At 53.4% G+C, this 16,841-nt stretch overlaps 1 protein-coding gene across 1 annotated transcript; it reads left to right on the forward strand.

Moving 5' to 3' along the window:
- Positions 1-10,436: 10,436 nt before the first annotated feature.
- Positions 10,437-15,904, forward strand: CORO1A (coronin 1A). Its single transcript, XM_082856235.1, has 11 exons — positions 10,437-10,528; positions 12,119-12,317; positions 13,468-13,590; positions 13,681-13,810; positions 13,898-14,082; positions 14,230-14,349; positions 14,549-14,653; positions 14,767-14,912; positions 15,027-15,084; positions 15,174-15,389; positions 15,691-15,904. Exons 2-11 carry the CDS (start codon positions 12,120-12,122, stop codon positions 15,793-15,795), a joined length of 1,386 nt encoding a protein of 461 aa, XP_082712361.1. The 5' UTR covers positions 10,437-10,528; position 12,119; the 3' UTR covers positions 15,796-15,904.
- The last annotated feature ends 937 nt before the right edge of the window (positions 15,905-16,841 follow it).

Raw genomic sequence — 16,841 nt, forward strand, 5'->3', positions numbered from 1 at the left:
ATAGGAACGAGTTCTGTTCTGAGAGCGTTTGTAAGTCCAACAAAGTTAGCCTTAGGTACCCAACTAACACAATCGGCTATATAGTACTGTACTGTAATAGTTTTATAATACTTTTAACACAAACAATACACAAAAAATAAAACATTTTTAATATTACAATACAGTACCTTGAAAAGTACAGTAGTACAGTACAACAGCTGGTATACAGGGGCTGGCATCGAGTGAACAGGCAAGAAGAGTTCCTGACTAGAGGAGGGAGAAGAGGGAGGAGATGATAGAGCTGAAGGGTTGTCAGCAATAGCAGACAGGGCAAGCTGCAATTTCACGTGAACTAACTTACGTGATTGGACATGCGAACACATGTTTGAATCTTTGAAAGTTCACAACTTGAAGGTTCATATGTAGGGGACTTACTATAAAGGCAGTTGGGATGGAGGATGTATCAGTCAGGAAAGAAACTGGTGTCAGCAGAGTGGAAAAGAGTTGCTGGTTGAGGGAAGGTGGGAGGGAGACCCAAGAAGGAGGAGATATGGGGATATATGTATATGTATATCTGATTCACTTTGTTGTAAAGCAGAAACTAACACACCATTGTAAAGCAATTATACTCCAAAATAGACGTTAAAAAAAAAAAAAAAGAGTTGCTCGTTGATTAGCAGCATTGGGAAAGAAAGAAGTGTTGTTTATCGAATGCCAACCACGAGTTGGGCCCCGGGCCTGGCAGTCTGGTGGAAGAGCTGGACCTGTAAACATTTACTATCCAATGTACTAATCACTGTGAGAGAGGGATGCATCGGGAGCCACTAGTACAGGGGAGAAAAGAAAGCATTTGAGGAGTGGCTGTGTGGGGGAGGGAGGTATGAGTCCTTAGCAAACAAGGACTAAGACATTGCAGGCCTGCGCCAAAGGCAAAGAATAGAGTCCAGAAATATTGTTGGCCAGAAATACCACATCCAAATGAAAGATATTTTTTTTGGCTGCGTTGGGTCTTGGTTGCTGCGCGGGGTCCTCCTCTAGTTGCGGCGAGTGGGGGCCACTCTTTGTTGCAGTGAGCGGGTTTCTCATTGGGTGGCTTCTCTTGTCGCAGAGCACGGGCTCTAGGTGCACAGGCTTCAGCAGTTGTGGCGCACGGGCTTAGTTGCTCTGCGGCATGTGGGATCTCCCCAAACCAGGACTTGAACCCGTGTCCCCTGCATTGGCAGGTGGATTCTTAACCACTGCGCCCCCAGGAAAGCCCCAAAGATATATTTAATTTTGCTCATCTAACATTTTTAGAAAGTTTTGAATTGGTTGCCAATGTAAAAAGATCTGGAGCTTTCATTTAAAAATCTATATTTCTAACTTGTCTTGAAAAACCAGAAGCACCAGAAGGTTTAGCTTCACAGTGCCCTCATTCTTGCCCAGTGACAAAGGGCTAGAGCAGCTGCCGTCCCTCCAGTCCCTATGAGAACTCACCTGGCCTGCATCAGCAATTCGTGTTACCCATGGTGGCTTAAAGATGGCTGCAAATTCTTTGTAACTCTGTGCATCAAAAGGAGGAGTTAATCTTCCCTCTCCTGGGATCTGGGCTGGTCCTGTAACTGCTTAACTAAAAGAATGTGGTGGAAGGAACCCTATGCAAATCACAGGCCTATCCTCTTGGAGCATTCTCTCAGGACACTCCCTTTCCAAACTCTAAAATAATGAGAGCTAATAAAGCAGTTATCATTTTCAGTCACCAAGTTTTGGAATGGTTTACTCCGTACAGGTAACTGGAACACCCACCTCCACTCCTTCCCTTGTAGACATCCGAGAGCTCAGCCTCTGGACCAGAGGAGTGAGGGAGCATGTTGAGCTTGGGTGATGACGAACAGCAAGGCCAGAGGGTGGATGGGGGAAGATCATGAAGGGCTTTTGATGCCATGCTGAGGGATTTTCAGTGTTTTCCCAGAAATGTTCAGGAGCTGGTAGCGTTTTGTAAGGTCGGCATAGTATGACTGGGGAGGTGACTCTAGTGATGCTGTAGAACAGGGGTCCCCAACCCCTGGACCACGGACTGGTACCGGTCCATGGCCTGTTAGGAACCGGGCTGCACAGCAGGAGTTGAGCGGAGGGCGAGCAAGTGAAGCTTCATCTGTATTTACAGCCGCTCCCCATCGCTCACATTGCCGCCTAAGCTCCGCCTCCTGCCAGCATGATGGTGAGTTGTATAATTATTTTATTATGTATTACAATAATTTAAGTAATAGAAATAAAGTGCACAATAAATGTGATGTGCTTGAATCATCCCAAACCCATCCCCTCCCGCCCTGGTCTGTGGAAAAATTGTCTTCCACGAAACCAGTCCCTGGTAGAAGATGAATCAGAAGAAGGCGATCGGTCAGGGAGCTAGCACCATGGTCCAAGCAGCACAGCTCAGGCGGTGGTGGTGGGCATGGAGAGAAAGGGAGAGATTCAAGGTCAAGACTTTCTCCTCTTGTGAGGCTCTCCCTGAGGTCCTAATGGGACATGCTGGTTGAGCCATGGAGTTGCTAGTCAGAACTAGGGAGCACAGGCAGTAGGACTGAGCCACAGAGACAGACTGGGGACTGTCAGAGTTTGAACTTGTGGATGTGGAAGAGATGGTGTAGGGAGATTGCGTGCACTGGAAGAGGTGGTGTCCTGGGAGCATCCTACAGACAGTTGTGTTAAGCAAAGGGAGAGACACCCTGCAGGGGACTGAGAGAAAACTTCAGAGCAAAGAAGGGAACCAGGAGATGGTGGGGCCCAGACACAAAAGAAAGGAAAGATTCTAGAGGAAGGGAGTGGTAGGTAGCATCAGATGATCACCAGAACGTGCTCATTTGATGTAATGATCAGGAGATCACTGGCGGCTGAGGCAAGGGCACGTCTGTGCGGAAAGGTGGGAACAGAAGCCAGACTCATGAGACTAAGTAGGAAATGAGGAAGTGAAGACAGTAAGTGTAAACAACTCTTTCAAGAAACTTGATTGTGAACGGTAAGACAGAGATAGGGAAGTGGTTTGAGGTTGCCAAGTTGAGAGAGGTTCCCCCAAAGACACAGGGGAACTCAGCTTGTTTTTAGATACTGAAGAGAGAGGGTCTGTGGAGAGGAGAACTTGGCAGTGCAGGAGAAAGGGGTTAAACGATGGAGTGAGGTCACTGAGGAAGTGGGAAGGAATGTGTCCCAAGAGGGAGGCATCAGCCTTGGGCCCTAGGAGGACACCTCCCCTGTAACGACAGCCTATGGTTGTTTCTAGGAGCTGGAGATGTTGTTGCTGTTGGGAGTAAAGGGGTTGAAAGAATTCTTGCCTCTTTTCTCCATAAAATAGGAGCAGTGATCATCTCATAAAGGTAAGGAAGGCAGCCTGAGGAGGTGGCTGGCGAGAAGTGGCCGGCAAGGTTGGCTTAGACCTGAGCCTGTGGACAAGGCATGTTTACGTGCCTCCTGCTTAAGGTCAGGATGGTTCCTGAATGTGGGTCAGGGCGGAGCCTGAAGGTGGATGGGGGACCACAACTGTGAGCAGGCCTGGGGGCCAGAGGGGCAGGGTCCAGGCTGTCAGAGTAACTTCTGGCAAATGAGACCCTGTCACTTCTTTACTTAGAGACTTGCATAGGGAGCAAACTCCTTGAGAAGACACAGCTTGAGGTCCCTCATGAGCTGCCTCCTGGGGATTTTCCCAGCTTCACCACTTTCCCTTTCATCCCAAGCCCCTGAGCTCCAGCCATGGTGAAGAGCTCATCATTCCCTTAAAACGTCATTGTCCCTTCCTCGCTTTTCTTCCTCTCTCTTCTCTGCTTGGCAAACTCTTATTCAAGACCCAGTATAAGTGTAATTTCATTCACCCGTTCCACCACCATCTACGGACCATGCTTCCATCCTGGTTCGCCCTCCAGATCCCACTGCTCTTGGCTTTTGTGCCCTCCTCTGCTTCGAGAGGTCGACTGGTGTTGGGGAAATTAATAAAGCAGTCTTGTTCAGGCTTCAGAGGCAGAAGCAGGCCTCTGGCCGACCTGTAACCCTGCCTGGACTGCGGGCTTACTTGCACACGCAACAATTGCTGCTAGCAAGTCAAGCAGCGCTTACGATAAGAAAGGGAGTGGGTCTTGGAATTCCTTGAGCCCTGGGGATCTGGCCAGTCCCCCAGGGTCTGGAAAATCTTGTGAGCCACATGGTGAAACCAACAGCATTATTAAAGTAAACTCAGACCTCCATCTTTGCACGCAAACTGATCATATCAGTTTGCGGCCTGGAATTATAAACGGAAGCCCCCAGAACTCCAATCTGAAGTCTCACCCGTGGGGTGTACGGACCGCCCGGGACCTTTCCCAACTGGGGCTCCAGATCGCTGTCACTTGGGACTTCCCAGCTGTTACTTGGATCTGGAAGTAGGTGTTGGCCCAATTCGGTGATGTAGATACCCTGTTATGTTTCTCTAATATTTTTGTTCCTTTCCTTCTAAAGATTGTATATTAAAATTAAGTTAAATCACCTTTCATTAAAGAATTGATTAAAGCTGTTTATTTGTGTGAAACGAGCGGTTGTTTTGTCAACAAATCCAACGAACCTTAAAAGCGAAAGCAGGGGCTTCCCTGGTGGCGCAGTGGTTGAGAGTCCGCCTGCCGATGCAGGGGACACGGGTTCGTGCCCCGGTCTGGGAGGATTCCCACGTGCCGCGGAGCGGCTAGGTCCGTGAGCCATGGCTGCGAAGCCTGCGTGTCCAGAGCCTGTGCTCCGCAACGGGAGAGGCCACAACAGTGAGAGGCCCGCGTACCGCAAAAAAAAAAAAAAAAAAAAACCGAAAGCAGGCTTTCGGCAAAACAACTGGAAACCGTGAATGGACTCATGGGTTTCAAGGGTCACGCAGACTTGTGTTTGGATCCCAGTTTGTGTGACTGTGGGTAGGTCATTTACTGCCTGTGAGCCTCATTTTGGTCATCTGTAAAAGAGGGACAATAAAACACGTCACAGAGCTCTTGAGACTCTTCGGTGATGGAATGTTGGTGCAGCACCAAGGACCCAGTGCTGCTTGGAGCATTCAGGACTCTTGGTTGTAAGTGACGGAATCTAATTTTTAAAAATCTACTTTTAGGGACTTCCCTGGTGGCACAGTGGTTAAGAATCCGCCTGCCAATGCAGGGGACATGGGTTTGAGCCCTGGTACGGGAAGATACCACGTGCCACAGAGCAACTAAGCCCATGTGCCACAACTACTGAGCCTGAGCTCTAGAGCTGGCAAGCCACAACTACTGAAGTTTGTGCGCCTAGAGCCCGTGCTCTGCAGCAAGAGAAGCCACCACAATGAGAAGCCTGAGCACTGCGACCAAGAGTAGCCCCCGCTCGCTGCAACTAGAGAAAGCCCACGCGCAGCAACGAAGACCCAATGCAGACAAAAATAAATAAATGAATAAACAAACCAGGGTCTCCCTGCTTTAAAACTCATGCTTTAAAAAAAACAAAAAATCTCCTTTTACAGTTGATTTGTTTGAATCAGGATCCAGAGAAAGTTCACATGTTACCGTTAGTTGATATGTTTCTTAAGGCTCTTTTAATATATTTCCCCTCCTTTGAATGCCATTTATTTGTTGAAGCCAGATCGTTTATCCTATAAAATTTTCTACATTACAGATTTAGGTAATTGCTTCCTCCTGGTATTGTTTAACCTGGTCTTCTATCCTTTTTTTTTTTTTTTTTTTTTTTCACTGAATGCCCGCTAGGATTATTTTACTTTATTTTTGGATGCATTGGGTCTTCGTTGCTGCGCGCGGGCTGTCTCTAGTTGCAGAGAGTGGGGACTACTCTTCGTTGCAGTGTGCGGGATTCTCATTGCGGTGGCTTCTCCTGTTGTGGAGCACAGGCTCTAGGCGCGCGGGCATCAGTAGCTGTGACACGTGGGCTCAGCATTAATGGCTCACGGGCTCTAGAGCGCAGGTTCAGTAGTTGTGGTGCACGGGCTTAGTTGCTCCGTGGCATGTGGGATCCTCCCGGACCTGGGTTCGAACCCGTATCCCCTGCATCGGCAGGTGGACTCTCAACCACTGCGCCACCAGGGAAGCCCTCTTCTATCCTTTTTATTTCCTATAAACTAATAGCTAGATCTAGAGGCTCCATTAGATTCTGGCTGGTGATGATGACGATGATGATGGTGATGATTTTGGCAAGAATACTGCAAAGGTGACGCTACATACTTATTATATCATTTTATGGGAGGCCTGTAATATCTGGGTGTCCTACTTTTGGTGATGTTAAGAGTCATTTCTGGGTTCTTTTTTTCTTTTTCTTTTCTTTTTTTAGGTAATCATGGAGATTTGAACATAAATTGGGAATTAGATGATGTTAAGAAATTATTGCTAGGGACTTCCCTGGTGGTCCACTGGTTAAGAATCCACCTTCCAGTGCAGGGGACGCGGGTTCGTTACCTAGTTGGGGAACTAGATCCCACATGCCGCAGGGTAACTAAGCCCACACACCGCAAATACTGAGCATGCACACCACAACTAGAGAGAAGCACGCGCACCGCAACAAAAGATCCCATGTGCCGCCACTAAGACCCGACGCAGCCAAAAATAAATAAATATTTTTTTAAAAAATAAGAGAGCTTCCCTGGTGGCACAGTGGTTAGGAATCCACCTGCCAACGCAGGGGACACGTGTTTGAGTCCTGGTTGGAGAAGAACCCACATACTGCGGAACAACTGGGCCCGTGCGCCACAACTACTGAAGCCCCCACACCTGGAGCCCGTGCTCCACAACAAGAGAAGCCACCGCTGTGAGAAGCCCGCACACCGCAACGAAGAGTGGCCCCCGCTCGCCACAACCAGAGGAGGCCCACGTGCAGCAACAAAGACACAACGCGGCCAAAAAAAAAAAAAAATTAAAAAATTAAAAAAATAAGAAATTATTGCTAAACATTTTAGGTATAATTATGTATTACATAGTGGTATTGTGCTCGGGTAAAATAAAAATCCTCATGTGACATACAATAACATGGATTAATTTCAAAACATTATGCTGAGTGGAAAAAGACAGACCCATACTGTATGATTTCATTTGTATGGAACATTCTAGAGCAGGCAAAACTAATCTATACTGACAGAAAGCAGGTCAGTGGTTGCCGGGGTCTGAGGGGGGAAACTGATTGTAGAAGGGTGTGAACTTTTAGGAGTGATGGAAATAGTTTATATCTTGATTATGGTGGTAATTACTTGGGTATATATACATTTGTCCAAACTAATTGAACCATGCACTTAAACTGAGTGTTCTATATTGTATGGGAATAAAGATGTATTTTATTGTATGTAAATAAAGTTGATTTTTGAAAGGAAATAAAATAAGGTTACAACTAGAATGAGAAGAATCCATTCAAAATAGCCACAAAACTATAATACACCTATGGGGGGGGGAGAGAAATTTAATGATATACTAGACCTTTATAGAGAAAATTATAAAATCATATTAAGGGACATAAAAGAAGACATAAATATATGGAGAAATACACTATATTCATGGATGGAAGTCCTAATATCCTTCTCAAATTAATCTATAAAGTTAATGCAATTTTATTACAAACTCTAAGAGTTTAAAAGTCTTTATCTGTTGGAAATAGATGCAGAAGTACTTAAGTTGAAATGCTATGATGTCTTGGATTTCTTTTAATACATGCCAAGGAAATAATGTGGAAGAAGGAATGAACGAGTATTGGCCATGTGTTGGTACTTGTTGAAGCTCGGTGATGGGTACACACTCTAGTGTAAGTGAGCAGCGCTGTGCACCTTTACTGGTGAGGAAACATCACTGTGCTGGGGCAGCAGGAGAACCATGAAGGAAAGATTCTCTGGGGCTGACTCCATCATGCTCTACAGACCTTTAGGGCAGGACAGACCAGAGGAGGTCTTGTGGGCCTTGCTAAGGAGTTTGAACTTTATCCCGTGCTCAGCATTTCAGTCCCTCTTTACTCTGTGTATCTGGCACCTTGGAAGGGCCTCCGGTCCTGTCTCCCTCCACGCTGGGTGTACCAGTCAGAACACTTTCAACTGTAAATGCCAGAAACCAACTCAAACGTAGTGACTTATGTGGAAAAAGGAACTTATCAAAGGTTAAGGGACTCAGGCACAGCTTGATCCCGATACTCAAATGATGTCAAGAGTATGGCTGTCTTCATATCCTGTGTCTGCAGTCCTCTGTGTGGGCTCATTCTGGGTGGCTTTTCCTGCATGGTGTCAAGATGGTCACTAGTAGTCCTGGGCTTCCAGCCTTTTAGCTTACTAACCCCCAGTGGAAAGAGGGCTCTTTTTCCTAGCAGCTCCAGTGAATCTGCTTCTGCATGCATAGACTTAAGTGTCCACCCCTGAACCAGTCAAAAAAGGTAGCTTTGACTGGGGAAACGTGGACTGTGTGCCTACCCTGGACACCCTCTCAAACCTCAAGGATTGCCAGTGCATAAAGGTTGGTTTCTTCAAGGAAAACCCAGATGCAGCCTCCAGGAAAGAGGGGATGGTAAGATGCTGGTCCAGTGGCATCTGGCAGGAACACCCTCCCAACACCCCTCGCAGGAAGGATCAGCCTCACCTTAATCACATGAAGAGCCGCATGGCAGGGCCCTCCAGCACCCACTACTGAACTAACGCTCACTCTTGCTTTGCTGGGACAGCTGCTGCCTCACAACCTCCACTACCAGCCTCGCGTCTGTGCCCCCCGCCCCACAGCAGGCCAGCTGGAATGAGAGAGTAGCCTCTGCACATCCCCACCTTTCCCTCTCCATGCCTGTCAGGCTCTGCCTCAGGGGGCATGGTTTTCAGGCCCCTCACAACGTGCTTGTCCTCTGCCTGGAAATGAGGTGCCCCAGGACTGAAGGTCATGGGTGCCTCAGTTTCCTCTCTTTACATTAGAGGTGGTACCTGCCCCCTGGGTGTGTTGTGAGGATTAAGCGAGTGCAGCGTATTTATAGTGTTAGAGCAGTGCCCAGCACACAGCAGGTGCTCAGTAAATGCCAGCCGTTATTCTCATCACTTCCGCTGGAGACACAATCCCTGCCCATCCCCGTCCAGTCCAGTCCAGTAGCAGGCTCTCAGGTGAAATACAACACAGAGGTTCTTACAATTGGATGCTTGAATGGAATAAAAGTGTGTAGGACACTTTTATAACCACTCGAGCCTCATAACTGTAAGCTGGACGGGACAAATCATATTTAGCCTCCATTTACAGATGAAGAAACTGAGGTTTAGACCTCTTGCCCAAGATCACGCAGCCAAGCTGTGGTGAAGGCAGGATTTGAACCAGGGGCTGAAGGATCACATCGTTGGGACTTTGCTCAGGCTGCCCCTCTGCTGACAAGACCTCCTCTGGTCACGCCTGTTGGCCCCTTCTCATCCTTTCAGGTTCAGTCCCAATACTCTAAACAGTAACAGTGGCGAGAGGCAACATTTATTAAGTGCTTGCTACACTTTGGATGAGGTGCAGAAGGCTTTCTGTTCCAATAAAGTCAGAAGGTAGGTATGACGCTGTTACAGAAAGAGAAACTGAGGCTGACAGAGGTTAAGGAACCTGCCCAACGTCACTCAGTAGGTGTGCCGGCCGGCCAGGAGTCAAGCTCGTAAAGCAGTCTGATTCTAGAGCGGGTCTTTCCGCATTGCTACCTCCGAGACTCTGATGCCAAGGATGGGAACGAACTCCTTCCTCTCAGTCTGAAGTCTGGGCTTCGGCCTCTACTTAGCTCTTGGAGCTGTTATTTGTGCCTCTCCTTTCAGTAGACTGAGAGCTCTTTGGGGCAGGAACTCAACTCTGACTTTTTCACTTCCGTAGCCCCTGCGCAAAGAGGCTCTCCATAACACCAAATTATTTCATTCGCCCCTGTGAGGCAGGCAGAGGTGCTCCTAGGTGAGGACAGACCCAGAGAAGTTAAGTGACTCTCCCAAGGCCACCTGCTTGTAAATGTAGGAGCCTGGAGAGGCCCCAGGCTTCCTGGGTGCAGGTGGGTGCAGGGTTCTCCCTCCTCCTCGTCCCCCCGCCTTCCTGTTCCCTGAGCGTCGTCGGTGGGGGAAGAGATGGAAGCATAGCCTTAGCTGGGGCGGGGGGGGGGGGGGGGGGCTGTACCAAGGCCGCTGGGAGGACTGATGGGCCCTTTTACGAATGCCAGGCGAAGGATGGCGAGTAGGCTGGGGGTGGGCTGAAGGAGGGAAGAAGGAACGGGTATTTTTTACATTTTGACATTAAAAAGTGCAGATCAGATTGTCAGCGACGGGCCAGCAGCATCTGTTTTGGTTTCGAATTGGCAGCTAAGGCGCTGAGCTTCTCCGCGGAGGGAGGGGAGGGGAGGGGAGGGGAGGCTGCGGGCTGGTGGGGCGAGGCGGCGCCTCTGCGGAGGGAAGGGTTCTCCCCTTGAAGAGCTCCGCCCAAAGGGGCGCTGCCACCCCTAAGGAGGCGGGCGCCGCCGCTTCTCATTCATTGTCTTGACAAGAGCATCCTCAGCCGGCAGTCGCAGGCTCCTCCAGCTGCTTCCTCCTCCTCCTCTCCCTCCTCCGTCTGGGGGGTCACTCATCTCTCAGCAGCAGGTAAGGCTGGAGCCCGGGGACGGGACTCGGCATCGCTGCCCTGGGCCACCTGTGGGGCAGGCGGGAGCCTGGCAGAAGCCCTCTGCGGGGGCCGACAGACTGTCAGAGCGAGCTGGCTCGGAGGCGGGGACAGAGCCCGTTCACGCCCCGCGTGGCGGGACTCGCCTGGGGTGTGGGTGCGCGGAGGAGGGTCCGTCTGCGTGTCTGAGAGCTCCGGGAGCGGGCGAGGGTGAGGGACCACCGCAGCCAAGATGGAGGTGGGGGAGCCCGGGGGTCAGGACACGCGCCGACCGGACTCTCCCCAGAATGGGAGTCTTTGGGGTGGCAGTCGGGGGCAGGGTGGGGTGAGCCCAGCAGCTGCCCTGAGCTTGGAGACAGGAAGGGGTTGAGAGCAAAACAAGAAAAGACCAAGTTCCCCTTTCCGTGGTTTCCGGGCCTGGTACCTGCGGTGGGGAAGGAGGTGGGGTAGCACGATGGCTTCCTGTCTCCCAACCTCCGATTTGCGGCTCCCTCTCCCCAGACCCAGGCTTCCCATCTGGGATGGACCCCCTGCCCCCAGACTGCTTCTCCTCACGCAAGCTCCTCACCTGCTTTCCGGGCGGGTGGACCCCGGAGCCTCTTGGAGAGTCACGGGATGGGCGAGGCTGGCTGGAGCCCCCAGTTGGAAGGGCTAGGCCTGAAGGGGGGGCAAAAGGGTGAAGCTGGGGCCGTGGAGGAGAGGCCCTGGGGGGGCCCCCACGGTGAGCTGGAAGGCGATGCTGTTGGGCGCCAGGATGGGGGCCTGGAGCCTGGGGAGCCAGAGGCAGGCCCCTTGGCTTCGCTGTCACCCAGCCCGGGGGGAAAACCATCCTAGCTGGACCTCCGTCTGAGAAGTGGGTGCCGGCCTCTCCCTTCCTGAGGATAGTTCCACTGGGACTGGAGAAGGCACTGAAGGGCACCTGGTTAAGCAGAGGCGAGAAGCAGAGGTGCGTGGAGGAGGTGATGCTGGGACCCGAGCCATCGCTTGTTTCTGGAGCCCAGAGACCTGCTGGGGAAGCCCTCCTGCCACTGAGGACATGCCTCCCAGGCAAACCTACACGCTGCTTCCCTCAGCATGTCCAACCCTGGGCCTGGAAGCGGGGAGGGCCCCTGCCTTTAGGCAGCTTCTCATGTGGGTGTGAGGGTGTGAGGTCTGGACACGGAGGCTGAGAGAACCCACCCTCCAAGCTGTCGCACTGAGGCCCCGGAGTGTGACCCGTCAGAGAGGAAGGGCTCTGTGTCCATCAACCATTCTGTGGTCAAATCGGCACTAGGTGCTACCCCACATCAGGCTCTGCCGGGGAGGCTGAGGGTACAGAAGCCAGGCTTGGGGCGGGTTGAGAAGGTGGGCCTTGCAGGTTAGCCAGGGGTGAGGAGGTGTGGGCAAGGCAAGTGTGAGCGTAGCAGGATGTCAGTTACAGAGGAGAGCGGCAAGGGGCCGGGGAGACATGCTGGGGAAGTTAGCTGAGGCCATGACTGCCAGGCTGAGGAGGGTCCTGGGGGAGATGGGGGCCACTGTAAGGTCAGAGTTGACCTGAAGGGAGAAAAGCCCTCCACCTGTGTGCCTTCCAGGATGAGCCGGCAGGTGGTCCGTTCCAGCAAGTTCCGCCACGTGTTTGGACAGCCGGCCAAGGCTGACCAGTGCTATGAGGACGTGCGCGTCTCACAGAACACCTGGGACAGTGGCTTCTGCTCTGTCAACCCCAAGTTCGTGGCCCTGATCTGTGAGGCCAGTGGGGGAGGGGCCTTCCTGGTGCTGCCCCTGGGCAAGGTGAGCCCCTGGAGCCCTGGTGGGGGGGCTCTGGTCATCTAGTGGCCCCCTGGGGGTCCTAATGAGGTGATTGACTATCCCCAAGCCTTCCCAGGCCACAGTGTTGTCTGTAAAGTTGAGCTGAGCCAGGTGAACCTTAGGCTTCCTTCAGCTCCTACATGCAGTGGGCGGATGGAAGCTAAAGCTAGAGGGGAGATGACACGGGAAGGGACGTACAGTGAGTCCTGCAGACCCAGGGCCAGGCCTCCCAGTTCTCAGCCTGGACCTTTCTCCCCTCGGGAGCACGAAGAGGGCTGGGATGGAGTCTGGGCAAGTGCTCTTAGGGTTTGGAGGGACCTTTCGGAGCCCTTGGGAATGCAGCAAGCTCTGGTTCCCAGCTCACAGGCAGGGGTGATGTAAGAGACCCTCTCGGCTCCCCAACCCGGCCTCCGTCAGATCTCGCCTCCCCTGCCCTGTTGTCTGCTGACCCCCACCCCCAGCACACTCCTGTGCTCTTGGGTGGTGAGACAGGAAGGGGAGACAGGCCCTCAGTTGTTACCTTAAAAGGTCCGATGGAAACAAGAGAAGAGGAAGTGGTTGTCGGGGTGAGAGCTGGGCCCGCTCTTCACACAGGAAGCCCTGCTGTAGCAGCTGTCCCCGGAAGAGCCCATTTCCAAACCTCTGCTCCTGCCGGGGGGCCGGTTATGACAGACTTCCCCATCCCTGTCCTTTTGGAAGGACCCATCCCTACAGCCCCATCATTCACACACACTTCCTTGGGGAACTCCAGCCCCAGTATAACTACCCCCCGCCAGCCTGTCCCATGCCCAGGGCCCTGGCCTGTCTTCCCATGGGGGCCTCACCTGGGGAAGCTGGGGTGGGAGTACCGGGCCGTGGGGCATGGATGAGAAACTGAGCTAGAGATGGCAGGAACTTGGCAAGGCTCTGACGGCAAGGCAGGACCAGCCCCCTGTGCCCATCCTGCACTACTGAGTTGCCCAGACAACTCTGGGGCAGGGGTAGAGGACCAAACCCTCCCACCCCAGGCCCCGCTCTGCCTCCCAGGGACCTCACAGCTTTTCTCTCCGTGCCTCGTGGAGGGGAGTGGGGAGGTTGGATTGGGTTTGGAGGGCAAAAGCACCTCCCTCAGAGGCCCTGCTGTGTCCTCTAGACTGGACGTGTGGACAAGAACGTGCCTATGGTCTGTGGCCACACGGCCCCAGTGCTGGACATCGCCTGGTGCCCGCACAATGATAATGTCATTGCCAGTGGCTCCGAGGACTGCACAGTCATGGTGAGTGTGGGGACACACGGGCCAGGAGGGGGCTCCAACACTGGAGCTGACGTTCGGAGCCCCCGAGACTCACTCGCCGCTTCTCTGCAGGTGTGGGAGATCCCTGATGGGGGCCTGGTGCTGCCCCTGCGGGAGCCTGTCGTCACCCTGGAGGGCCACACCAAGCGCGTGGGCATTGTGGCCTGGCACCCCACAGCTCAGAATGTGCTTCTCAGTGCAGGTGCCCGGGGGGAGAAGCAGGGAGGGCTGGTCCCCTGACAGCGAGGGTGGGAGGCTCATGACTTCTGACACTGGGGGCATCGCCCAGGTTGCGACAATGTGATCCTGGTGTGGGACGTGGGCACGGGGGCAGCCGTGCTGACACTGGGCTCGGACGTGCACCCGGACACAATCTACAGCGTGGACTGGAGCCGAGATGGCGCCCTCATCTGTACCTCCTGCCGCGACAAGCGATTCCGCATCATTGAGCCCCGCAAAGGCACCATTGTAGCTGTGAGTTGCCTTGACCCTTGACCCTGAGAGCTTTGCCCCTCCTACCCACCACCAACCAGGCCCCTAGATGCTACCCACTCCCAGCTGGGGCCTGGCCCTTAGGGGGTGCGTGCGGATGCCTGACCGGTCCCCTCCCTTTCCTTCCAGGAGAAGGACCGTCCCCATGAGGGGACCCGGCCTGTGCGTGCCGTGTTTGTGTCAGATGGAAACATCCTGACCACAGGCTTCAGCCGAATGAGTGAGCGGCAGGTGGCGCTGTGGGACACGGTGAGTGCCCGGCGGGGAACAGGCTTAGTCCCAGCCCTGCCAAGTGTCTGGCTGGAAGGCCATGGCCTCAGTTTACCCACCGCGAGATGGGGTTTTCCGCTGGTTGGTCTATAAGCCCCCCACCCCACTCCTCCATCACTGGACCGCACCTGGGCCTGACGTGGTCCAGCTCATTATAAACCCCTGCCCGTCTCTACAGAAGCACCTGGAGGAGCCGCTGTCCCTGCAGGAACTGGACACGAGCAGCGGTGTCCTGCTGCCCTTCTTTGACCCTGACACCAACATTGTCTACCTCTGTGGCAAGGTGGCCCAGTTGGGCAGGGGGTCGGGGGAGCGAGGTGGGCAGGGGGACTGGGAAAGGACCACGGCTGGAGGCATCTGCCCGTGTTGATCCTCCCTTGCATCCACCACCTGCAGGGTGACAGCTCTATCCGGTACTTCGAGATCACTTCCGAGGCCCCATTCCTGCACTATCTCTCCATGTTCAGTTCCAAGGAGTCCCAGCGTGGCATGGGCTACATGCCCAAACGTGGTCTGGAGGTGAACAAGTGTGAGATTGCCAGGTAACTGCCCCGACCCTGACCTGAGTGTGCTCCTTGGGCAGTGCCGACCGCACGCCGCGCTTCAGTCCCAGCCCAGCCATGCTGTGGGTGCCGATCGCCTTCCTGTTTCCACAGATTCTACAAGCTGCACGAGCGGAGGTGTGAGCCCATCGCCATGACGGTGCCTAGAAAGGTGATGCTCCAGGGTCCCTCCCGGGGCTCTCGGAGTGGCGGGTGGTGGTGTGGCCCACTTTCTTAACCAGCCTTGGCCTTGCCCCACAGTCGGACCTGTTCCAGGAGGACCTGTACCCGCCCACTGCAGGGCCTGACGCTGCCCTCACAGCTGAGGAGTGGCTAGGGGGTCGGGATGCCGGGCCCCTCCTCATTTCCCTCAAGGATGGCTACGTGCCCCCAAAGAGCCGGGAGCTGAGGATCAACCGGGGCCTGGACACTGGGCGCAAGAGGATGGCACCTGAGGCCAGTGGCGTTCCCAGTTCGGTGAGAGGCAGATGGGAGCCCGGGAATCGGGACAGGAAGATGGGGTAGGGCAGGGGCTGCTACTGATGTGGTCACTGACCCAGTGGAAAGAGGCTGGCATTTGGGGCAGCCCAAACTCACAATGTTGGGGATCCTTTGGGGGCTGGGAGTGGATAATCCTGAGGCCTCAGAAAACAGGTTTCAGGCTTACAGGCCTGCAGCTCTCTGGCTGAGAGACAGAAGGGCCCAAGCCCTGGGGCTCTTGGGAAGAGGCCTAGTGGCCAGGGAGGAGCTGGGCCTGATGCAGCCCTGTATCCCCCAGGATGCCGTATCCCGGTTGGAGGAAGAGATGAGGAAGCTCCAGGCCACGGTACAGGAGCTACAGAAGCGCCTGGATAGGCTGGAGGAGACAGTCCAGGCCAAGTAGAGGACCACCGGCTGAGGCCAACGGCATCGCCTCCCTCCCTTCCACTCCCACTCCTCAGGCCACCATGGCAGATAAGAAAATACTAATAAAATGGCTTTATTTTCTGGTACCTCTCAGACTCCAGTGACTGGTCACCAGATGCTGGGTCTGCTGAACTGACCTGCACTTGAGCTTCCCCTCCATAGCCTCGATGAGCTTGACCCATGGCAGGGGCGGGCTGGGGAGATGCCTCTGAACGCCCTAGACCACAGACAGGAACAGGCCTTTGCGGGTGGGAGCCATCCTGTGCTGATGCGGGTTGGGAGCCTGCTCTGTTTTCCAGCTGGTAGGTCGAAGCTGCTTAGGGATCTAGCCTGGAGCCTCGGTCATTCTGTTTACCCCAAATCTGCCTTTGCTAGTCAACCACAACACCAGCTTGCATGCAGCTGTCCTGACACTGCTGCCTGCTTGTGGGGAAGATGAAGCAACCAGCACTTACATGACATCTTCCAAACTGTAAGCCCAAGGGATCAAAATAAGCGGTCCTTTTGTAAGAAGAAAGCTTAGAATCAAAGCAATAGGCCCTGACCCTAGTTTACAAGCGAGGAAACTGAGGCTGAGAGCAGGAGCTGGGCTTGCTGAGGGACAGATCCCGAGTCAAGATGCAAGTCTCCCCTTCTAGTTCAGAGCCTTCCCTGCACCACGTGGCTGCCTCTTGAACCCTGTCTGTGGCTTCCACCTGGGTCTGATCTCAATCTGTCAAGCCCTATCAAGGGGGGACTTGGAAATGGGTTTCCGATGGCTAACTTAGCAGGTGATCCCCCCTGAGCTGGGACACAGGACTGTTGGGGATGGGTGTCCTGGCCACAGCAGGGCTTTGTTCATCCACATAGGGACCACAGCAAGGACTAAATGTCCCTTTTGAACCCCCATTCCCCTTTGGCATGCTGTACAAATGTCCCTGTCTGCCCATTTGGGTCTCAGTCTCTATGCAAACCATGTGACCCTGGGCAAGTCACTTCTCTCCACGCCTCAGTTGCTCATCTATAGAATGGGGAGGGATTCCA

The sequence above is a fragment of the Leucopleurus acutus genome (genome assembly GCF_964270905.1).
Source record: "Leucopleurus acutus genome assembly, chromosome: 16".
In the NCBI taxonomy this organism is placed as follows: domain Eukaryota; kingdom Metazoa; phylum Chordata; class Mammalia; order Artiodactyla; family Delphinidae; genus Leucopleurus; species Leucopleurus acutus.

What these genes read in the sequence shown, in the direction of transcription:
- CORO1A (XM_082856235.1), top strand. Translation starts at nt 12,120, where the DNA reads ATGAGCCGGCAGGTGGTCCGTTCCAGCAAGTTCCGCCACGTGTTTGGA. An exon ending in TGGTGCTGCCCCTGGGCAAG is followed by an intron (nt 12,318 to 13,467) that starts GTGAGCCCCTGG and finishes TGTGTCCTCTAG; the next exon opens with ACTGGACGTGTGGACAAGAA. An exon ending in GCAAAGGCACCATTGTAGCT is followed by an intron (nt 14,083 to 14,229) that starts GTGAGTTGCCTT and finishes CTTTCCTTCCAG; the next exon opens with GAGAAGGACCGTCCCCATGA.